The 24,773-nt window shown below is 33.5% G+C and overlaps 1 protein-coding gene across 1 annotated transcript; it reads right to left on the bottom strand.

The window, feature by feature from the left end:
• Positions 1 to 3,540: 3,540 nt before the first annotated feature.
• On the bottom strand, positions 3,541 to 20,754 carry LOC124938593 (bifunctional protein FolD 1, mitochondrial-like). The gene is made up of 5 exons (XM_047479064.1): positions 20,488 to 20,754; positions 17,203 to 17,519; positions 15,203 to 15,439; positions 14,941 to 15,108; positions 3,541 to 3,869 (listed from the first exon to the last, which is right to left on the bottom strand). The coding sequence occupies exons 1-5, from the start codon at positions 20,723 to 20,725 to the stop codon at positions 3,699 to 3,701; spliced, it is 1,131 nt and encodes a 376-aa protein (XP_047335020.1). The 5' UTR covers positions 20,726 to 20,754; the 3' UTR covers positions 3,541 to 3,698.
• Positions 20,755 to 24,773: the final 4,019 nt, after the last annotated feature.

The raw sequence follows: 24,773 nt of genomic DNA, 5'->3' as shown, positions 1-24,773 counted from the left end.
ATTGGTTTTAAAACCAATCGTTGCTATCACTTTAATTGGCGATTGGACTATATACTAATTGCGATTATAACTTAAAAAAACGTGCAGGCACCATTTTTTCGCGGTCTTTTAATAGGTTTATGGGGATTAGTTTTGTAATTAATCGTCTTTATTTCAACTAGTAGCGACTGGTATAAAGACCAGTCGCCATTAAGATAGTAGTTGCGAATGAATTTCAATACAATCGCGATTAAGACAGTAGTAGCGATTATTGTTAATACTAATCGCTATGTTTGCTAGTTAATTGCCCTTTTTTACTAGTGAAACTTTTTGGTCACAAACAAGGAAAATAAAATTAAAATTAGGCAGACATTTTAAGCCCCAAAAAAGCAAACTTTGAAAAATCCAAACTTTGATCTGACCTTTAAAAAATTATAGGAATGAGTTACCAACCTTTCAACAAAATCTCAGCGCAATCGGACTCCGTTTGAATATCTGATTGTCAGTTTGATGAACCATGTGCGGCTGTAGGCGAAAATCTACTGCTAGTTTTTCTCTCTACCTCTCTTTTAATTTTTGACTTCTTCAATAACCGTATTCCAAAGAAAAATCTCTCTAAACTCATTTTAGCCGAAAATTTCTTCAAGTCAAAAACCTCAACATAATGAAATTTTGTCACTCATGTATGTGAAGACAACAAACGGTTATAATAAAATCTCAAATTAATTATCAACAAACATGAAGATGTATTGTTTGTTCTCGACATTCTTTAGCCAAATCCTGCATAGAAATAATTTAACAAACCATGTATATGATTAGTGCACCCCCAACTCATACCTTAGAAATTATCATTCTTGGTAGAACCCTTGAGGCATCAACACCCACTTGACAACTTCGCAACAGCACTTACCGGAATTGTCAATCAAAACTTACTCACAAGGTTTGATGCAAATCTAAATTCGGCCATTATACACACATATCAAAACCACACTCTAATTTTCTTCATTCTAATGTCGTTGCCTACACGATGACTTTTCGTCACCTGCACCCATTGGCACCTTCGAGAATAACAAAATACATATTGTCTTCTTCTCTCTTTTTCTCAAGACATCGTCACCTAAAACTAAGAAATATTTTAACGACCATTGACATCTTTTTAGCAACTGAAGATTTTGACTCAAATCTTCACAACGAAAAATTCTTCTGCAACCAATGTCGTTTTCTCAAACAGCGAATAATCTTTAACAATAGCACAAATATCCAACAAATTCTTCAATGGCATTTAGGGTTTTTATCATATCTTCATAAATAGATTAGAATAAATATTATCAAAGCATGCTCTAATATCACTTTTTGAGAAAAGATCTAATATAAACACACGATAAAAGAAGATATAGAATTAAAGTGACAAAGAATAATAAAGAACACAATATATAACGAGGTTCGACTAACAATGTTTATATCCTCGGGAATTGTCAATTTATTGATATTCTATATAATAATGGTCCAATAACCTTATGTTACAATTTCTCTATTTATAGGAGTACATCAAAAATAAAGAGACTAAACTAATACTCCTAAGTCTTATAAAGATTTAAAGTTCATTACAATATATAAACTCTAATAAAAATATGAGTCCAAAAATAATAGACAATCCATTCTTGAGAGAAAAGAGGTACAATATATAAACTCTATTAAAAATATGAACCCAAAACCCAATAGACAATCCATTCTTGAGAGAAAAGAAGGAGGGAAAAAAAGCTCTAAATAGACCTAGAGAGGTCGTGCGAAAAGACCAAGCGTGAAAAAAGAAGACCGAAAGGGGAAAGATACACTATTCTGGAATAAATAAGCTCGTGGTGGATAATAATCTTCGTCATTTCAACAAAAAGATGGAAGGGAAGGAAGAAATTGATGTCAAATTGACCTCAATAATACAAATGGTAGATAGTATAGGTTAAGAGTGAGTTTAGGCATGTGTTTTTTTAAGAAATTATTCCCGGTGTGTTTAGAATTGGTGGAAAAGGTTATCGTATTTAATGAACTGCTCTCCCCTCTGGCTGCTGTTTCTTTCACCCACCAGAAGAACAAACTCTGACAACAACACCATCACCGACCTAAGTTTAAAAAGTTTTAATATAAATATTTTGAAAAGTATATATTTTAACTAATTATTAATTTAATTGAAATAGTTTATAAGTTTGAGTGTGTGACAATTTTTAAGTTGGATTTGAGTTAGGTATAAAAGTGGATTAAAAATAAAATAATTTATGTACATATTTTTAAAATGAGGAGAACATGGAGGTGGGTACAAATCACGGGGAATAAAAATAAAATAATTTGTGTACAACTTAGGAGAAAATATAGTATTTTTCTTCAATTTAATATTATCATATCGTATTATAGAATAAACTAAATCAAACTAACCATCGCTCTCGTGTGTCCGTTAGTAGGGGTATAAGTTTATAAATCATTTTTTTATTTATACCATTAAGAAAAACTAGGTAGATTAATGTGCGATACATACGGATAAAAATATATTTTTACAACGTCTCGCGTTCATCAAATTTAGTGTTGAATTTAAAATATAAAGTGTTTTTAACCTAGTTGGTTAAAGTGTTGTACTTATTTTATTAGGTTGCGAGTTCAAAACATACCTATAACATTTTTTATTTTATTTTTAACCGTTTTAAGTTTATGGACGGGTCAACCCAGAATCCGACTCAAGTATCCATTTACTCTTACATATATATCCAAATTAACCATAGCTCTCGACCCGGCAATCCGAACACTTTCAAAATTAAGCATCATTATATATATATATTTGGATATTTCAAAACATAAATAATAAAAAGCACTACGATAATGTTTGAATACGATAATGTTTGAATAAGTGAAATTGGTATTAAAATTTTAATTGCAAAAGAATTGAAATTTAATTACAATTCAAGTTTTATGTTCGAAAAAATTATAGAATTGTAATTCAATTTCATTTCTAGGTTTAAAAAGGAATATAATAAAATTAATTTTAATATATTATCTATTTTATTAAAATATTAATTTGACATAATCAATTAAAACAACTAAAATGTTAAAAGATTTTTTTATGTTTCGAATTTTATTAAAAAAAATATTAGTTCAATATGTTAACTTCATATATTTAAAATATATTTATATATTATTTCGACATTTGATGTTTCTAAATTTAAAAGCAAAATATCGGTTTAACATATTAACTTCTTAAATTAAATTAAAATATAAATATATATATATATATATTAATATTAGTTTAAAATGTTAACTTATTAAATTAAAAATGAAAAAAATTATCGATTTTATATTTTAACATCTTAAATTTAAAAAAAAAAATTATCAAATAAAAACTTTAATAATGTTTTAAAGGATAAAATAGTAAGTTATTTTGTATAGAAAAAACATAAAAAAAAATGAAATTACAATTTCAAACTAAAAAGGTTGGAAATGATAAATGCAAAATTACTCTAAATTAAATTTTATTGAAATTCTAATTCCAATTCTAATTTTTAATATTAAATAGTATACCAAATTTATGTCAATTTTAAAGTTACCAAACACACCCTAATAAAAACATTTTTAAAGAAACACTAATGGACCTCAATACCTAATTTTTTTCATATTTTACCATTTACAAAACATCGGCAACAATTTCTACTTAAGATTGGATTATGAAATTCTAAGAATTAATGGAAATTGTAGGACCTTTTGGCAGCATCAAGTGTGTTGGAAAGCAACATGGCGATAGTCATAGGCCCTACTCCACCAGGAACAGGGGTAATTGCTGATGCCACCAAGACGGCTTCTTCCATGCAAACATCACCCATGAGGCGGTAGCCATTGATGTTGTTGGGATCCTATTCATGAAAACAAACGAAAATCAGTACATCAAAGGAGAGCCAAAACCATTTGAATTTAAATGTAATATAGAAAATGAAAAAAAATGAATGCAATATACAATTATTTAATTCATGTGTCATGACTGAATAAAATTCAAATAAGTTCTCAATTCTTCAACACAAATCAATATAACTTCAGGCTTCAGTCAAATTCAATGATGTGTTTCATTTTTGTTCAAGTTGCTTGCTTTTCTTGTGAGACCACACAAATTATTGTAAACAACATTGAATATTTATATAAGATCATATAAATGATTTGGGAGTAAAAGATTTAGAGGCTGACATAAGGTTACGAAATCCTACATGACTTCATGGCGGTTAAAAACTTTTCAATCAAATATTCAAATTCCAATTAAACTTTCCATTTTACTTTTTCAAATGCATCTAACACTTTCTTTTGTTCTCTGATTTTTTTATTTTTTCGCATACCTTCACTCCTCTTCTTTGTAATGTTCATGTTACTTGCATTTTATTTTTAATAATAGTAGAATGCTTTGACACAACACACAAGAATTATAATGGTCGTAGTTCATACAATATGTCTTACATTCACTTTGCCAATATTTTTTTTTTTACTCCACGAAGGTGTTACAAGAATTGCCCCAAATATGCTATCCTCACTAGTAACCAACGCATACACTCAAGACACTTTTCACAAGCTTTGTCAGAGAGTTATCTCACAAGTTGTATATTATTACTCCCATAGGCCTGGGCTCATGCCATATATATATACACCCCTAAGTTAACTCCGCTCCATAAATTTAGCCTAACCCCATCTTGTCTTCTTGAGCATCCATTAAAGCATATCTAACAAAAAGCCATTATCTCCCAACCCATTAAGTTGTATCATCTTGTTAACCTTTATCCATACCATTGCCACATCATTTTCGACTATGTTGAAAAAAAATATTCTCTTCATTCAAATGTGTCACAAGATGTCTCTTTGAACTTTTCTTTACCTTTTCATATTAGAAAAGGATATTGTTCTATTAAAGTCTTTCAACCAAACCATGTCGATATCCTTCCTACCCACATATTTTATGTTGTCAATTTTTACACCTCCAAATGAAATGAGATTGGACACCATAGTCATAGTCATATGCATCTCATCCTTTTCCTTATTGTGACAAAGAAAATATCTTCTTAATTAAAAACTTTGTTTTGGATAATCACTTTACATTTATAAGTTTATTTACTTTTTCACTTAAATCTCTCGGTCATGTAAACTCTCCGGCATTGAGAATTGAAATTTCCAAGGACCACCGAAGGGCCCCTTCAATTGTTCTCTTCATATTGAATTTATAAATTCTTCTTGTCAAACTCCTCTCATTTGGCCTATACACATACGAAACAACCCATTCCCCAGTAGTATTCAAAAAAATCGATAGATACCGAATTTTTCCTTCTCAACAACGAGAGCCACAATTTACAAATCTCCTTTTGAATTCAACACCGCCCAAATCTCCTTCTGAATTCAACACCGTCTAATTTGCACTTCTTGTACTCATAAATATTTAAGTAACTTGCACTTTTTAGGCATATAATATCAATTTTTATGTAAAGAGATACCTCTAACTATATCTTTAATCTCTCATTCTTTCCCTATGTTGCACGGAATTTTTTTTGGAGTATCGGATACGGATACGGGTACGATACGTGGGTCGGATACGGCAAAATACGTATCGTTGACTTTAAGTAGGGTTGACCAATCCGATACGAATTGGACACAGCTTGAATACGTTTTTGGTAAAAATTTCAAAAAAAAAAATTAGAAATGAAAATGAATAAAAAGAAAAATTTAAAGGATTAATAGCCTAATTTTAATATTTTTACTGTGGCTTAGTAAAATCCTAAATTAAAACCGTAGTAACTCATTTCACCCTCCTAACTTACCTTCTCCTCTACCGCTCTCAATCGAATGCCGTCGTGATCGAAAGCCGCCGTGATCGAAAGTCGCCGTGATCGCTATCGAAAGTAGTCGCTCTACCTATCCGGTAAGTAAACTTTTTTAATATATATATTATATGAAGTTCATGTCTCTACTTCGTTCTCTGGATATATATATATATTAAACATCTGTTGCTCTATATATATATATATATATATATTAAACATCTGCTGTCTATATATATATATTAAACATATGCTGCCTTTAAGGCTTTAAAAGTAGATATATATATTATATTACATTGTTCTATAATCTAGATATATATATATTATATTCCACCTCTTCCAGTCTCTTCCAGATTCTTCTATAACTTTTCTAGTCTTTCTTTCAATGCTGTATATTAATATTATACATACAAATTACAGACTTTTCCAGTTCTGTATATTAATCAGTGTTCTAAACGGCGGTAGGCGATGGCGGAGCGGTAAGTGACTGCCTACTGCCTCGGGTGCCTAGGTGGTGCCTAAGCGGTTGAATATAAATATAATAAAAATGTTCTATAATTATCATTTTACTAAAAAGTCAAATTAATATTCTCTAATATAGTAACATTTAACAAAAAATAAGTATGTAGACGAGCTGGAGAAGAGATAGACGATTAGATGATTAGATGATCTAAGAAGATGTAGATGATCAAGGAGGTGAGGTGAATGAGATAAGAAACAGAAAAGAAGAAGATAAATGAATTGAAATGTAAAGAGTCATTTCAAAATTTAAATAAATAGTAGGTGATAAAGAGTTTTTTTATTAAATATATATATACATATATTAATATTAGTAATTAATTAATTAAATATAATAAATAATTAAATAATCTGACCGCCTCATGTATAGGCGGAGCGGTGTTGGACCGCCTACCGCCTAGGCGGCCGCCTCGACCGCCATTTAGAACACTGATATTAATATAAATGTTTGTCCATATTCATTTATTTTTGTTATAGTAATTTTGTTTGAATATTTAAATATGTAACTTTGTGAATATTTGTAATGGCAAATATTCCAAATGAAGAATTTGATGTAGATGATAATTGCCCTCTATGGAGATTTGTGACAAAAATTGAAAAAGGATTGGACGGGGGAAATGTAACATGGTCTTGTAATATATGCACTAAAGTGTATAAGTGATCGTATTAAAGAGTCAAAGCTCATTTACTAAAAATAAAAGGACTTGGAATTGCTAATTGTACGGCTGTCACAAAAGATCAAATCAAACACATGGAAGAATATTTGAATGAAGCAGAATTGAGAAAGAAGAATGCTAAACCAAAACAACTTCAACTGCCTAGTTTGCCTTCATCATCTGTAGCATCAAGTAATTTTTCTTTGCAAAGTGATGATCTAACAAAGAAAAGGAACACTTGGGCCTCTTGAAAAAACTTTTAACCTGAATACTAGAGATGAGCTACATTCAGAAATTGCAAGATTATTTTACACCGGTGGATTGTCTTTCAATATTGCTAGGAATCCACATTATGTTTGTGCCTTCAGTATGGCTACTCAACGAACGATTTCAAGTTATCTTTCACCCGGATACAATCTATTGAGAACCACACTACTTCAAAAAGAAAATGCTAATATTGAAAAGATGTTGGAGCCAACAAAAAATGTTTGAAAACAAAAAGGTGTAAGTATTTGTAGTGATGGGTGGTCGGATGTACAAAGAAGACCTCTTATCAATATCATGACGGTGTGTGAAAGTGGTCCTATGTTTTTGAAGGCGATAAATTGTGAAGGTGAGTTCAAGGATAATGTTTTTTTATCTCTAATTTACAACATATGACCACTTTCACAATTTATCGACAAATATTTATAATAAAAAGGAATGAATATGGACAAACATTTATATTATATTTATATATAATATATATAGAACTGGAAAAGGCTGTAATTTGTATGTATAATATTAATATACAGCATTGAAAGAAAGACTGGAAAAGTATAGAAGAGACTGGAAGAAGGTGGAATATAATATATATATATATATATATCTACCTCTAAAGGCTTAAAGCCAACATATGTTTAATATATATATATATATAATGTAATATAATATATATATCTACCTCTAAAGGCTTAAAGCCAGCATATGTTTAATATATATATATATATCTAGAGAGCAGCAGATGTTTAATATATATATATATATCCAGAGAACGAATTCAGAGAACGAAGTAGAGACATGAGCTTCATATAATATATATATTAAAAAAGTTTACTTACCGGATAGATAGAGTGACTACTTTCGATGGCGATCACGGTGACTTTCGATCACGGTGACTTTTGATCACGGCGACTTTCGATCACGGCGGCTTTCGATCACGGCGGCATTCGATCACGGCGGCATTCGATTGAGAGCGGCAGAGGAGAAGGTAAGTTAGGAGGGTGAAATGAGTTAATGCGGGTTTAATTTAGGGTTTTACTACGCCACAGTAAAAAAAATTAAAATTAGGCTATTAGTCCTTTAAAATTTTCTTTTTATTCATTTTCATTTCTAACTTTTTGTTTTTGAAATTTTTACCCAAAACGTATCCAAAAACGTATCCAAGCCGTGTCCAATCCGTATCGGATTGATCAACCCTACTTATAGTCAACGATACGTATTTTTCCGTATCCGACACACGTATCGCCGTATCGTACCCGTATCCGTGTCGTATCCGATAATCCAAAAAAAACAAATTTTGGAGTATCCGTGCAACATAGGTGGCCATAAAGGGTTTGATTTCTAGCCATCTCGAGTTTAGCCGGAATCTTACATACAATTTTCCTTCATAGTACACTTACACTGGTGTGATCATTTAGCTCATCTTGATAGCCGGGAATCACTCTCTTCTCTTCTACCGCAACTTTGACTACTCTAAAGAGTAAAAAACACAGTTCCAATAGCAGGCTAATCTTCTTGAAAGAATATATATATATATATATATATATATATATATATATATATATATATATATATATATATATATATATATATAACAACGAATTCATAAATAAGTGATAGAGGAAAGAAGAGAAAAGAAGAGGAGGGATAAGATAAGAAGAGGAGGAATGGCACACACGGAGTCGGGGGAGAGATCTTTTCTATTTGGAAGGTGGTTGAGCAAACGATAAAAGTACATAAATCAAAACATAGCAAAATAGAAAAATTAAAGAGAAAAAAGTGATATAACAAAAAGAAAGCAATGCTAAAGAGAACTGTGATAGTCAAGAAGGTCAAGAATAGCACCGGGAACAAGATTGAACCTCAACAAGCTAAATGAGGAAGGAGCTTAAAAGCACTCTAATCGGCCATTTACTTTGCAAAGCTCTACGTTGCACTATAGACATGTAAACCATCAAACAATGTCTGGAATACATATCCAATTCTTCACAATAGAGGCTCTCTTATACTGGTCCACGCCTACCATAAGTCTAGAATGAATAAGGGCATAACTGAGTCAATGCCACAAGAATCCAGTAGAAGAAAAATGACAGTGGAGTAGAAATTGAGAAGCGGACTCAACGCTCTCAAGGCCTCCAGAATATCATCGATAATGATCTCACCTCGAATAGCGCTTCAGCCAAAAAAGGGACATTTGGGAAGGAATTCAAGAGTATAAAGAATCCCAAGGGAAAGATGAGACATCAAAGAAAGCAAGCACCTCGTAGCAGTGGACAACGCTAAAAAAATCCATGTAACAATACCTTATATAATCCTCACCATCGAGCCTCATCCTTTCTACATTAACTACACTCTCTCTCGCGAAGTCACATTCCATTAATATGCTGTAGATTACATACAAGCATGAATTTTTAAATGTTTATTATAATTTGACCATAAATCCAATAATCCATTTTAATCCAAAAAATAATTTTGTGTGAAATAAATCACGTCCTAAACATTTAAAATTGAGTATTCTGAAGTACTTAACCTTTAATATATTTTCTATCATATGAACTTTAATCCAAATTTGAATCTCTTCAAAAATAGAGATCATATTTTGGATTTTCATCCTTTGTGACGTTTTAAGTCCTTCAACCATGGAAAAATATTCCCTACACTTCTATTAAACCAAATAATTAATTCCTCATTTATTATTTAAAAACTTTTCGTATTTCTAGCTTTTCATATTCTTAGCTTTTCATAGTCTTAGACTTTTCATTTTCCCATTTCATGTATATATATATGTCTATTGTTTATCAATAATATACACAATATCAATTCTAATCTTCTCTCTATCTTATCTTCTTACTATCCTTCTTCTTGGTATCAGAGCTTCTAATTAATTTCTTTTTCGATCCTAAGTAATGGCTGAGAGTAAAAATATTCCTCTATTAGCTTCTTCTTTCCTCCAGCCTATTTCTGTGAAACTGAATCAACAAAATTTCGTACTCTGGCGATCTCAAGTTATTCCCGTTTTAAAGGGGAATCGTCTTTTTTCTTATGTCAACGGAACTCTTCTTGCCCCGAGCCCAACTCTTGCTCCGGCAGAAGAAACTTCAGAAGCAGTCATGATCGTCAATCCTGCTTTCGAATCATGGGAAGAACAAGATCAACGTATCATAAGTTGGCTTCTCTCCACCCTCACCGAACCTATATTGGCTCAAGTTGTTGGTGATGCTTGTGAAACGTCATTTCGACTATGGACGGCCTTGGAGAAAATGTTTGCAACTCAATCTAAGGCACGGTTAGTTCAGTTACGACTTCTTATTCAAACTCAAAAGAAAGGAACAAAAAGTATGACTGATTATCTGCAATCTGTAAAATCTATTGCCGATTCACTTGCCTCTATCGGCGAAAAAGTCTCTGATTTGGATCTCCTTACCTACGTTCTTAGTGGCCTCGGCCCTGAATATGATTCCCTTGTTGTTGCTGTAACAACACGAGTTGAACCAGTGAGCATTGAAGATCTCACGGGGCTTCTTCTAAATCAAGAACAACGTCTCGAACTCTCTCATTCTAACGTCTCAAATAGATCAGCGAATGTTGTTATTAAAGAAAACAGTCGCGGATGGAACTCGAAAGGGCAATCACGAGGCTTTTCATCTTCTTTCAGAAACCATCAATATTCCTCTTCTAATGGACATGGTGGATCTAACGAACAAAGCATTCTTGGGTCTGGCGTTGATAGGTCAAGCATGATTGGGCTGAAAAATAATAGGTCCAACAATGGTTATAATGGGCCTAGCAAACAGTCCTATAATGGACACAATAATTTTTCTGGGAATCGTCAAAATTTTGAAAATCGTAACGCAGGAAATAATAGACCAAAATGCAATACATGTGATAAAACTGGTCACACTTCCAACAATTGTCGTGCTCATATACAATGTCAATTATGTAACATTTTTGGGCATTCAGTCACCAATTGTCGTCGTCGATTTGATCAGAATTTTATGCCTAGTAATCCTCATACAGCAATGATGGCATCAACAACGGTTATCTCCGACCCCGCTTGGTACGCCGATTCGGGTGCATCAGATCATATTACTTCTGATCTGGAAAACCTTCATACTCATTCTCCTTATCAAGGTAATGAAAAAATAATTGTTGGTAATGGTGAGTCTTTGTCAATTTCTAATATTGGCAACTCCAAGATTAATTCTGTGCCAAAACCACTACATTTACGAAATATTTTGCATGTACCTCACATATCGAAAAATCTTTTGAGCATTGCTCGTTTTACTGCCGATAATAACGTCTTCTTTGAATTTCATCCATCATATTGTTCGGTAAAGGACCGCAATACGAAGATAGAGGTACTTCGGGGCAAACTTAAAGACGGGCTATATTATCTTTCTCCGGCACCTACAAATAAACAAGCTCTTATTGGCACCCGATCATCAGCAACAACATGGCATCATCGTTTGGGGCATCCATCAGCTTCAACCACATCATTTCTTATTTCACGTTTCATGTTACCAATAATTGGAAATAAAAATGTTCCATTTTGTGAAGCTTGTCAGTTAGGGAAAGCACATAAATTGCCTTTCAATGTCTCATCGTCACGAACTAATGCTCCACTTGATTTAATTTATTCTGATGTATGGGGTCCATCTCCGGTTTTTTCAAACTCAGGTTGCCGCTACTTTGTTCATTTTGTTGATGACTTTAGCCGCTTCACATGGGTTTATCCCATCCAAAAGAAATCCGATGTTTTAATTACATTTACGAAATTCAAAGCTTTGGTAGAAAATCAGTTCAACAAGAAGATCAAAATACTTCAAACTGACGGGGGTGGTGAATACCGTAATTTTGGATCCTTAACTGAACTCAATGGAATTCAACATCGTCTTTCTTGTCCATACACAAGCGAACAGAATGGTGTTGCTGAACGGAAAATCCGTCATCTAACTGAGATATATCAAGTATTAATAGCTCAATCATCCATGCCATATGAATATTGGGATGATGCTTGTCTCACTGCTGCTTTTCTCATCAACCGACTTCCTACACCCGTCTTGAGGAATAAGTCTCCATATGAATGTTTGTATAAACGAACACCTGATTATGCATTTATGAAGGTTTTCGGATGTGCATGTTATCCTCTAATGAGACCATACAATCAACACAAAATGGACTTTAAATCCATTCGGTGCACGTTTATTGGCTACAGTCCCGATCATAAAGGATATCGATGTCTACATATTCCTACTGGCCGTATCTACATTTCACTGCATGTTACTTTTGATGAGCAAACATTCCCTTTTTCAACTCTATCAAACCAAACCAATCCTCCATCTGAACCACCATCACCAATATCATTCATAAATATACCTATCCCCACATCTCAAACAACCATCCCATCATCTCCATTACCTACTTCTACTTCTCCCCAAATCACCCTATCTAATTCACCAATTAATGAAACACCATCATCATCTCATTCCTCTTCATATGAACCCTCAACCTCATCTAATTCCTCATCATATGAACCCCCACCATCACCAACCACCAATAATCTACCTTCACTAGACAACTCACCTAACTCACCCATTCATACACGTGGGCTCTCCACCGCCATTCATGCTCCGGAATGCTCTTCTCATCATATGATCACACGTGCTAAAACTCGTGCTCTTCATAATGCAAATCTTGCCACAATCTCCATCTCTCCACCAACATGTTTTTCCGCTGCCAACAAAGATCCCCAATGGCGTTCTGCTATGGCAAATGAGTTTAATGCCCTCATTCAAAACAAGACGTGGACTCTTGTTCCTCAATCCTCTCAGAATATTGTGGGGTGCAAATGGATTTTTAAAGTCAAACAAAAAGCTGATGGTTCCATTGAACGACACAAAGCTCGGTTAGTTGCAAAAGGTTTTCATCAACAAGAAGGCATTGATTATCTAGAGACTTTTAGCCCGGTTGTAAAACATACTACTATCCGGACTATCTTATCTCTTGCTGTCACTCAACAATGGCCAATTCATCAACTTGATGTCAGTAATGCCTTTTTACACGGAACTCTCAAGGAAGAAGTGTTTATGTCTCAACCGCCTGGTTTTATTCATCCTGATTATCCTAACCATGTGTGCAAACTTCACAAAGCCCTCTATGGTCTCAAACAAGCCCCTCGTGAATGGCATACTACTCTGAAAACTGCTCTTCTTTCCCTTGGTTTTCATGAATCCAAAAACGATACATCTTTATTCATTCATCACTCTCCCAATACTACATCATTTTTTCTTGTTTACGTGGATGATATCATCTTTACTAGCAACTCCTCTTCTCACATCTCCTCCATTATCTCTCAACTCAACAATCTTTTTCCCATCAAAGATTTGGGACCACTACACTACTTTCTTGGTTTTGAAGTTCATCGTTCTACCTCTGGTATTTTTCTATCTCAATCCAAATATATTAAAGACATTCTCCTTCGAGCCAATATGAGTGACTCAAAACCTCTTCATACCCCAATATCTTCTGGGTCATCCTTATCTCGACATGATGGTGACATTCTCCCTGATCCATTTCTCTATCGCAGTACTGTTGGAGCTTTACAATATTTAACTAATACTCGACCAGATATTTCATTTGCTGTTAATCGTGCTTGTCAATTTATGCAGTCACCTACTACCACTCATTGGACTGCTGTAAAAAGAATTCTTCGTTATCTTCGTAACACGTCTCATCATGGACTTCTTATTCGTCCATCATCATCAATTGAACTTTCTGCCTTTTCTGACTCTGATTGGGCTGGTTGTCCTGACGACCGGCGTTCTACAACAGGTTATTGCATATTTTTGGGTGATAATATTATCTCGTGGAATTCCAAGAAACAACAGGTTGTTGCTCGATCTAGCACAGAATCTGAATACCGAGCTCTAGCCCATGCCACTGCTGAACTCATTTGGCTTCAATCTCTACTACAAGAACTTCGTGTCTCTCTCATTCAACCTCCCACTCTCTGGTGTGATAATATTGGTGCTGCCTTTCTCACCGCCAATCCTGTCTTCCATGCTCGTACAAAACATATAGAGATTGATTTTCACTTTGTCCGTGAACGTGTTGCTCAAAAATCTCTCACCATCCGGTACATACCTACTGATAATCAAATTGCAGATATACTCACCAAAGGACTTGCGACAAACCGTTTTGCTCTATTACGTGACAAACTCACGGTGTGTGCCACTCCGTTTCGTTTGCGGGAGGATATTAAACCAAATAATTAATTCCTCATTTATTATTTAAAAACTTTTCGTATTTCTAGCTTTTCATATTCTTAGCTTTTCATAGTCTTAGACTTTTCATTTTCCCATTTCATGTATATATATATGTCTATTGTTTATCAATAATATACACAATATCAATTCTAATCTTCTCTCTATCTTATCTTCTTACTATCCTTCTTCTGACAACAGCTAAGTCCTTCAACCATGGAAAAATATTCCCTACACTTCCATGTTTCATCAACTATAGTGAGAGATGTAAGATAGGAAGCTATTGTAAAATATTGTCTATTTTCTCAAGTAGATCCAAGATAAACATAAGAAGCAAGCAAGCTCAATTTCGTCAACTGGATGCAAAGTAAATACGATCAACTTGCAGTTAGAAGATGAAGGATTTCGAACTATATAAGAATAAAGAACAATTGGTACCTTAATGGGAAAAGTTCCAACATCAATGACAACAGCTCCAGGCTTTAGCCAACTACCCCGGACTAAATTGGGCACTCCGACTGCCGAGACCAGAATATCAGCTTGACGAGTGATTTCTTCTGGATTATCTGTGATAGCATGGATGGTACTAACGGTTGCATGGTGCCTCTGCAGAAAAAAATGGGGAAATGGAGAAATTGAACTAGAAATACTGAATTTATGAGCAAAAAATTTATCACAATTTCTAAAAGAACAAACAAACCTGTAACAACAAAGATGTTGGTAATCCAACAATGTTGCTTCGTCCAATAACCACAGCCTTCTTGCCACTAATTTCCACACCGGATCTGATAAGTAATTCTATGCAACCCTTTGGAGTGCAGGGAATAAACAATGGCTCCCTCCCAATCATAGCTAGATTCCCAATATTCAGCGGATGAAAGCCATCTACATCCTTCTCCAGACTAAGTTCATTTAAAATCTTCTCCTCATTCAAATGCTGTTAGAGAACCATGCTTAGAATTTATTTGAAAACTGAAAAAAAAGGCGCAATTAACTCAAAAATTATTTGTTAACAAGAAGCCCCTTTACAAAAGTTACCATGCTATGTTCTTAGCAAAAGAAAGAATTATGCAGGTGCAATTCTATTACTACTAAAGAGACAGCATAAGAGTTTGAAACACAATACTGTAGATTTTGTCTTCAAGAAAGCTGTTTTCTTCTTTAGTTCTGAAAAAAGGCCATGTTTTGGTATGGTATTTTGTCAACTTGCTAAAAGTACATTAAAATTATTTCGGATCACCTTTTTGGCCTAGTGTTCAAAACATTCCTAAGTAAAAAATAAATAAATAATTGATACGGTGAAATGTCATAAAGACCCCCTTTGTCTTTATTCCTTATTCTCCAACCCAATAATCAATATATATATTAAGAATAATATCAAACGTAGACAAGTTTTTATGCCAAATGAATTTCATCTAATTCAATCACTTTTTCATTCAAAATGCCAGAAAAACAAATATTCTTTTTCAATTTTTACTTTGTAAATTTTCCATTGTGATTGGATAGGTGATAGAGATTGTAACAAAACACGACTATCCAAATAGGCTAGAGAAGAAATCTGAACATACAACAAACATGCTATTAAATATATAGTATAAAAAGTATTAAGACCAATATATTTTATCAGAAGATTTTAAACTAAAACATAATCACTTTTTACTACAAAAAGTTTTAAGAGGAAAATTGTTTTACTGAAGTTTATGAATTTCTTCTCCAAAGTCTACAAAATTTAAGGAGAAATTGCAATGGTGTCAATATCTTGCCTTTTTCTATTAGATATCATTCTATAGTCCTTGCAGTCCAGATATAATGTTCAAACAAGTACCGGGCTCCATTACCAGTCTTCTGAAAGAAAAAAAATAAGCTTGTTTGGATCTTTAAAATCAGCAAGAGCCACAACAAATTCGGCTGATTCTAAAGCCAACATCAGCTAGGATTAAGCTTCACTGACAGATGAAGTAAGTTTGTCAGTGTCTCAAATGTAACAAAACCAATGCATTGAAGTACTAATTGGAGTTCTAACAAGAAGTAGTTGAGATCATTCTCAGATTGGAATGTACTCCTAAGATGGTGGAAGGATCTCTGCTTTGTGTAACTGTTCCCAAAGTTTTAGCATCAAGCAGTGGGTTGTGCAAACCTGACAGATATTGCTAATCAAATTAAGTGAAGGCAGCCCATATCTTTGATTTGCCTGAATTTGATTAATTAATCTGACCTTATTCTGAGCATATTCTACAAAGATGTTTTATGGACATTGGACATAAAATAGAGAGAGAAAATAAGACAAAATTGACCCCAAGTACCAAAATCCATATTGGGGAAAGAGAAGTTCAATAGAGTTAAGGAAAGAGTATCAAGGCAAATACCAGGAGGAAGAAGAAAAAAAGGAATTATTAAAAGCTGTAGAGTTATGCAATTGGAATAAGACTAAATCTTGAAATGGGGATCACTATCTTTTTCTTCCCTTACATCTCAAGTTGTTAAACGCATGGTAAATCCATCTAACATGCTCAAATGATAAAGTCATGTTTCAGAAAAATGAAAAAAAAAAACTCAAACTCCAAGTTCTATAAGGATCTCAGTAAGGGAGCATCAGAGACAACAAATTATAAAATAGCCATTTTTTAAGCAAATAAAAAAAAAATTAAAAAAAAGACAATAGCATAAAAATATATATAAAGTCAAGCTAATAAAAATTACCATTGGTAGAGGAAGCTGCACTAGAATTCCATGGATTGAAGAATCCTTATTAAAACATAATAAAGCATCAGTAACTTCATCTTCCGTACAACTCACAGGTAGCTCTTTCAGTACAAATCTAATTCCAGCTTCTTCACAGGCTATCCTTTTATTGCGTACGTAAGCTAGAGAATCTTTTCTCTCGCCTACTAATATTACAGCAAGTCCAGGAACCTTTCTTATGGATTCCTTCATATTTGTTACTTCACTAGCTATTTCTGCTTGAATTTTCTCAGCCATTGACTTGCCATCAATCAACCTGGCAGTCCATTTATCATCTGCATAAAATACAAGAAATCAAATACCATTGAGCTTAAAGAGACAAGTATTTAGGCCCAAACATATGATAAAGTGATGATTGAATATAATGTCTGTAAAGCTACAAGTATCCATATACTCAATAATAGATAGATACACATCAACCAGGTTACAATAGGACCATTGGAAATACTTCTAAAAGTTTGGAAATCTTCGGCATTCAAATTAGCACTCTCAGATGTATCAATATCATCTACCTCAACTATTTCTCAAATTCAAATTAATGCCCTCACATATAGTATTCAACTCTACAACACATTATTATCAACCATTTATAAATTGGGCTCAATGTTAGCAAATCTTAAAATAATAAATAAAGGTGATCAAAGGGAACATTAGCATTTTAATCGAATTTAGAACCTATATTCCAAAACTAGAAGCTTATTAACTTGATCTCATAATTTTTTTTGCAATTAACTATGGTCGAGTAGATGATTCAAATATCTCCATTTAGCCAAAAAAAAAAAGGAAGTGTATAAGAAAGAAAGAGAATTTGCAACATTCACAAAAAACAATTTACAAGCTAAATGGAGATGGTGCAGGTACCATTGACGTTTCTCGTAAATTTGTAGGTAATAGACGACAATTAAACTCATTGGTATATGTATAAATTTATACTCCAATTAAGACAATAACTTTGGACTCATAACAAACAATCACATGGTATCACAGCACCTTTGAACTATAGTTGGTTGCTACCATATACGTAACTCCAAAGGTACGAAGTTAATACATATTCTCAATAAATACAAGATATTGCTCCGCAAAAGTTGAGACGTATGGACTGCTCATCAACTGCTCCAAAGGCAATCCAGCCCAATAAACATCAAAAAACCCATGTATATCTTGATGGCCCCGAATTCTACACATAAATCCTTGTAAGTTGTCTATTTTAGGATACTTTAGAATGTGCATAATTGCCTTCCAATGAGTTGCTCTCGGGTATACCATGAAATACTAATGACACTAACTCTATAGGTAATGCCCAATCATGTTACTGTGGGATAATTTAACTTATCCACATCCTTCTACATGAGTGACTGGAACTCCACCATTAGCTCTTAACTTCACATGAACCATAGGGATGTCACATGCCTATGGATCTAGTAATATAACTTCTTTAAGGAGATCCACAAAGTATTTTGTTGAGATAAAAATTAATGTCAACAAACAACACTTTGTAATGGAAAATGAGAAGTAGTCAATAACAATAAACGCAAAGCAAGGATAAAATTTTTACTTGACAAGACCATTTGAATATGTTTATCAATAAAACAAGTGATTTCATTAAGGAAATGTTTACAAATCGACAAGGATTTGTCTACCAAAAAAGGAAAAAAAAAAAAAAACTTGATTTTGCAGTTATTTATAAGCATCTCATTGCATATATTGGCTTGGTTTTTCCTACTTCTTTGAGGGTTGAGTAGAAGTTTTTGTTTAACATAAGAAGCTATGACATGTCTCCATAACCTAGCAATCAATTACGAGGAGCACCAAATATTTCCCTTTGAAATTGCCACCCAATCTTAGTTGATTCTTTTCAGCAACTTCTGGAAAATGGTAGTATTGTAGTAAATTTGTGCATAATAGCTTACAAGAAACTTTACTAGATATACTTCAATTATTTACTAAAGTATGTAGGTATAAGAACATGACATATATGATTATTTTTTTTAATAATGGTAGGATTTGAACTTACCTCTCAATTGAGGATAATATCGTTAAGTACAAGACTTTAAAAAGTATGAGACCAATTAGACTCTAAAGACTCTATAAACAAAAGAACCAAACCCAAATCTTGAGCTCTACATGGTATGGAAGGTTAATATTAGAATACAACAGGTGCCTAAGTAATTGTGTCTAAAGAAACACACTATGAGGTGTGTGTACAATGTAACTATAATAATAGATTGAGAGAGAAAGAAAGAATCCACTGGACAGGAGAAGGGAAGAACTCTCACTAGAAGAGACATAGAATTTCATCTTACAAAATATATGAATAAATCACTAAACCAACTACATTATATTTATACTCTTCATCTATCAACCAACTAATATCAGGAAGGTTCAACAGCCCAACTGCCCAATCATCAACCCAACTTCTCTAACAACCCAACTTCTCTAACCACCTAACTCTTGCACTTATTAGTCTACCTTACTGTCGAGGCTAACCCAAATACAAAGATCTTTCAGCCCATACTCATGTGCCCATGTGTGACTGAAACCCTTACATGTATCAGTGTGTTAAGAAATTTCCTTCAAAATTGTAACTCCATCTTGCTTGATTCTTTTGAGCTGCTTTTGAAATGGTACTATTTGTAACAATACATGTAACAGTTTGATCTCTTACTAATATTCTTCAATTATTAGCTTATGTCATTAAATTACATAGCAAAACATTAAAATGATGTAGCACAATTGGCTATGTGGTATGCCTTCTAACCCAGAAAAGTTCAAATTTCACCACCACCATTAGCAAAAAGAAAGAGGATAAATAATGAATTCCTGTGTAGAAGAACCAAGGATATCCACAATCCTTCCTATCAAGGATTTTAGTTCATATGTTAATTCTGATCTTTGAAATTTATAAACATTAATCATGATGTTTTGGAAATAAATTTAGATACACGATTTCAAAACAATTTATTTCCAATGGAATCAAATTCGTAAACCCCAAAATTAACCTAATACTCTGCTACCCTTCGATTCATATGCAACCCCTTAATCTAAAAAGTACACAACCACGAAGTTTTCCAATTGGTGCAAGCGATCCGGTCATGGCCAAACGAGCAAATAAGTCAACTACATGATTTATAGTTTAACCACACAGGAAAATGAGCCGGAGTTTTGGAGATCGGCCAGCTAAACATGTATATGAATGTAGTAGGAGAAAAAGAAAAGAGAAGTGTCGGATGAATTAATATTTACTGCAATGTGCTGACGAAGGAGAAGGAGAAGGATCGTAATGTGTTGAATTGGCGGGCCACGCATCGAGGATATCCAAAGATAGAAGAGGAGGTGACCTAATTATATGATGACGACGATGATTCTCACTCCTAGAGCTATTGTTTCTGAAACGACGAACAGAAGAATTCGGATTCAGCGTCCATTTTTTAAACAAACCTCCCACACTTCGTTCTGCTTTCCATCTCAACATAGCTATCATTCTCTGGTATGTCCTCTCCCCCTATACTTTGTTCCTCTTGCTCATTTTTTATTTATCATTGTTATTATTATTTATAAATATTAAATCAAATAGTTATATAAAATATTAATTTACAAATTATATAAAATATTAATTTAAAAATTATATAAAATATCATTGAAAACAGAAAATAAATTAAATGAAATTATAGAGGTTAAATAGTACACATTTATAAAGATTAAAGTTATAAATTATATAATTTAATAATTAAGAAAATTTTAGTTTTATAATAATGAGTGAGGACACACTCGAACAAATAATAACGCCGAAAAAATTCTAAATGAATTCTAAATGATAATTTCATCTATGTATATATATATATTTTGTCGAAATGTAAAAAAACTCATAAAAATAGTTTCAATCTTTTGTTCTAAATCTATGTACCAGACCACTGCCCTCCATGTTATTTTTATAGACTTTTTAACCGGCCAAAGAAACCCCTCATTCCTTTTCAAATTGCCTCACTTTCTCTCTTCCCAGACATCTGCATCGTCATCAATTGTCCTCGCTCAAAGCTTCACGCTCATCTTAGTTAGCGATGGTTGTCGCTCATCTCCCATATCTATCGCAACCGTCGGACATCCTATCAACTAAGACCCTCTCAAAACAGTCTGGATCTTCTGCTACCGATTCCCGTGTTCCCCTGTTGCGGACCAATCAAATTGCAGCATTATAATTATATTAATAAATCAATCTGGGTAGGAAATGGAGGGAGGGAGAATCCGGAATCCGGGTTTCATTCCGAGTTCACCCAAACGCCGTTAACGGAAGGGCCAGTTAACGTCAGAAAATATTATAATATTCATATGATCCGAATAAGATATCTTCGCTCCGGACACCATTTCAGAGGGAAAGGTGAGAAGCGATGGGAGCGAATATTTCCACGCCCAAGAGCCCTGACCCTCATGTAAACTCCCCAACCCACCCATGAGAAGATCGCTTGCCTGTCATGAAAATACACTTAGCCGTGTATGTAAAGACCAAAATTAACATTGATTTTATATTTCCATTTATTAAATATTAATTCAATTAATTAAAAATGACATGCAGGAAACGAACAAATATTCGCTTCAATTACTTCACTCTTATTTTATTTTTTTATTTTTTTTTACGAGGAGACGATTGAAAGCGAAGATTTCTTCGCTTTAACTAATTTTAACCTAACTTGCATGTAAACCCCCCAACTCACCCATGAGAAGACTGCTTGTCTGTCATGTAAATACACTTACCCTTGTATGTAAAGACCAAAATTATATTGAATATATATTTCCGTTTATTAAATATTAATTCAATTTAATAAAAATGACATGCAGCAACCGAACAAATATTCGCTTCAATTACTTCACTCTTATTTTTTTTTATTAATTTTTTTTGCGGGGAGACGCTCAGGAGCGAAGACTTATTCGCTTCAATTAATTTTAATAAAAACTTTCATGTAAACCCCCCAACTCAACCATGAGAAGACCGCTTACCTGTCATGTAAATACACTTACCCGTGTATGTGAAGACCAAAATTACATGGATTTTATATTTCCGTTTATTAAATATTAATTCAATTTATTAAAAATCACATGCAGCAACCGAACAAATCTTCGCTTCAATTACTTCACTCTTATTTTTTTTTTTTTGCTGGGAGACGCTCAGGAACGAAGACTTATTCGCTTCAATTAATTGATTTTCATAGAGAATATCCCTTCGCCCAGATTCAATGGAATGAATAGACGCTTTGTGAGAGAATATTTGTTCGCCTAGATCATGTTCCATGTAAAATGGATTGAATAGTCGCTTTTCGAGAGAACACTTATTCGCCCCTGGTCCAGGTGTCATGTGAAATGGAATGAATAGTCGCTTTTCGAGAGAAGACTTGTTCGCCCAGGTTCCATGAATATATATACACCCTAATATGATTATTTTATAATCATTTCCGCCTGATTTATCTCTCTCTCTTCCTGCCTCCTTTCACGGCGATTCGCAACCGGCTCCCCGTCGACCAGACCAGAAGCAACATCTTCACATCTCCACAATGGTACGTACTCCTAAATAGTAACTTTTCATATTTCGGATTATGAAACCACTAAACCCTAGATTATGTTATGTGATGTCGTTGTCTCGTTAATCTTTAGGAAACCCTACTCTCAAAATGTCACGTTCAATGAATATCCATCGTATTTAGGAAAACTTACCTAGTGTTAGGGTTTAGGATATTATTTCCATGAAACCCTAGTAAATACTAACAAAGACTGTTTTTTTTCATGCATGTGCAGGCAACTGCAAAAGCATCCGTCCAAAACTTTGGAAAAGACTGGATTTTATGCCCAAATCAATTAACAAGTGAAGATATAGTACTATTCTTCACATATATCCTTTTTTTCCATATTGTTTAAGTTTTCATCCTGTTTATCTGAAAATATTTATGATTGTTCTTAAACAGCACTTGATGCAACAATATGCTAACACATGTGGTGCCACGGTGACAATGAGGTGGCGAGACGATGTGACCCACGTCATAGCATCCACCGATGCTAATGGTGGATGCGGTCGCACTATCAAAGTATTGAAGGCAATATTGAACGGGAGTTGGGTCCTTACCATTGATTGTGAGACTCTATTATTCTTAACTCTTTACTCTTAACTCAATATTCATTTTCACATATATGAAACTAAAAATACCAATTGCTTTTGTACAGGGATAAAATCATCAATCAGATCTAAATATTACGTGGACGAGGAACCGTACGAGGTGCAGCGAGAAAATCATGGGACTATGGGCGGTCCAAGAGCTGGCAGAATGCGGTATTTGAACAATGTAAGTTTTGTCAATCTACTCCTCCATATGATATTCAATTCTCCATGATTACTAAAAATGTTTTGTATTTTCTTTCAGCTGCCGAAACTGTTCGACAGTTACACATTTATATTTGCAGGGGAATTCATCCCAGCTTACAAACAGGATCTTATGGGGTTTGTAATTGCTGGAGGAGGTACGACTAAAGAAATGGAGAATCCATTTGTTGAGCCCGAGGATGACAAAACTATAGTTGTATACGACAAGTCTCAACACGATGTTAATGAACTTGTTTGGGTATTTGAGGCAGTGAATCCTTTGACGACATATTTGGATGTATTTGGTGTTCCTCACACAAGCTTGCTTGAATCCATTGTTGTTTGTGATTTGCAGCCTTTATTTACATAGACATGTGTTGGTTGAATTTGTTACTGAATATTTGAATATTTGGCATTCTTGAATTTGTTAATGTTATTTTTGATTTCAGATTTCTCTTTTTTGTTCTTAGAATTGTATTTTTTTTAAACAGCAACATTATATTAAACGAAATCTTGAAACATGAAATAATGTATAACTTGAAGTATAAATTTTTATTCATTTATTAATACATAGCAATCTATGTAACTTAAGCGCCCCTAATGTGATAAATTTATATATGTTTTAAAACAATTGTCAAAATAATATTTTTAAAACAATTGTCAAAATAATATTGTGAAGCAATCTTCGCTTTCTGATTGATTGATTAATATTAATTCATAATAATTTTATTCATTTAATTATTAAAATGAAATATTTTTTTAACAAGTCACCTCACCGCCACCTAACACCACCTTTTCATTAAATGCTGCATGGCAGCAAGCCATGTTGCTACTAAGCTAGACAAAGTTTGTACTATTTTCTCTCTCACCTGTACGAGAAGCAGCCGACCATTTCTTCGTCGGAGTGATACTCCATTGTCTATCATCGACCTCTCCTTTGCCAGAGAGTTCATTATAATATCAATCCATCTTCCTAAATTTAAAATGGTATGTTTTTGAATGTCATCTACCTTCTATACTTTTCGTCACAACGTTTTTTATGTTTTTTGAATACTCGACATGAAATGTTCTGTTCTTGTTGATTATCAGGAAGGAATACACATGAGCGAGAATGATATGAACGAGAATGATATTAATGATCTAAGGTATATTGTTTAAATTCTCTAATTTTTTTCGTTTATATTTA

The sequence above is a fragment of the Impatiens glandulifera genome, chromosome 5 (assembly GCF_907164915.1).
Source record: "Impatiens glandulifera chromosome 5, dImpGla2.1, whole genome shotgun sequence".
Lineage (NCBI taxonomy): Eukaryota > Viridiplantae > Streptophyta > Magnoliopsida > Ericales > Balsaminaceae > Impatiens > Impatiens glandulifera.
The sequence above is the reverse complement of the archived record's forward strand: the minus strand, read 5'-3'. Positions and strand labels throughout refer to the sequence as shown.

What these genes read in the sequence shown, in the direction of transcription:
- LOC124938593 (XM_047479064.1), bottom strand. Translation starts at nt 20,725, where the DNA reads ATGATAGCTATGTTGAGATGGAAAGCAGAACGAAGTGTGGGAGGTTTG. An exon ending in TGCAGCTTCCTCTACCAATG is followed by an intron (nt 15,440 to 17,202) that starts GTAATTTTTATT and finishes GTTCTCTAACAG; the next exon opens with CATTTGAATGAGGAGAAGAT. An exon ending in TTGGAACTTTTCCCATTAAG is followed by an intron (nt 3,870 to 14,940) that starts GTACCAATTGTT and finishes TTTCATGAATAG; the next exon opens with GATCCCAACAACATCAATGG.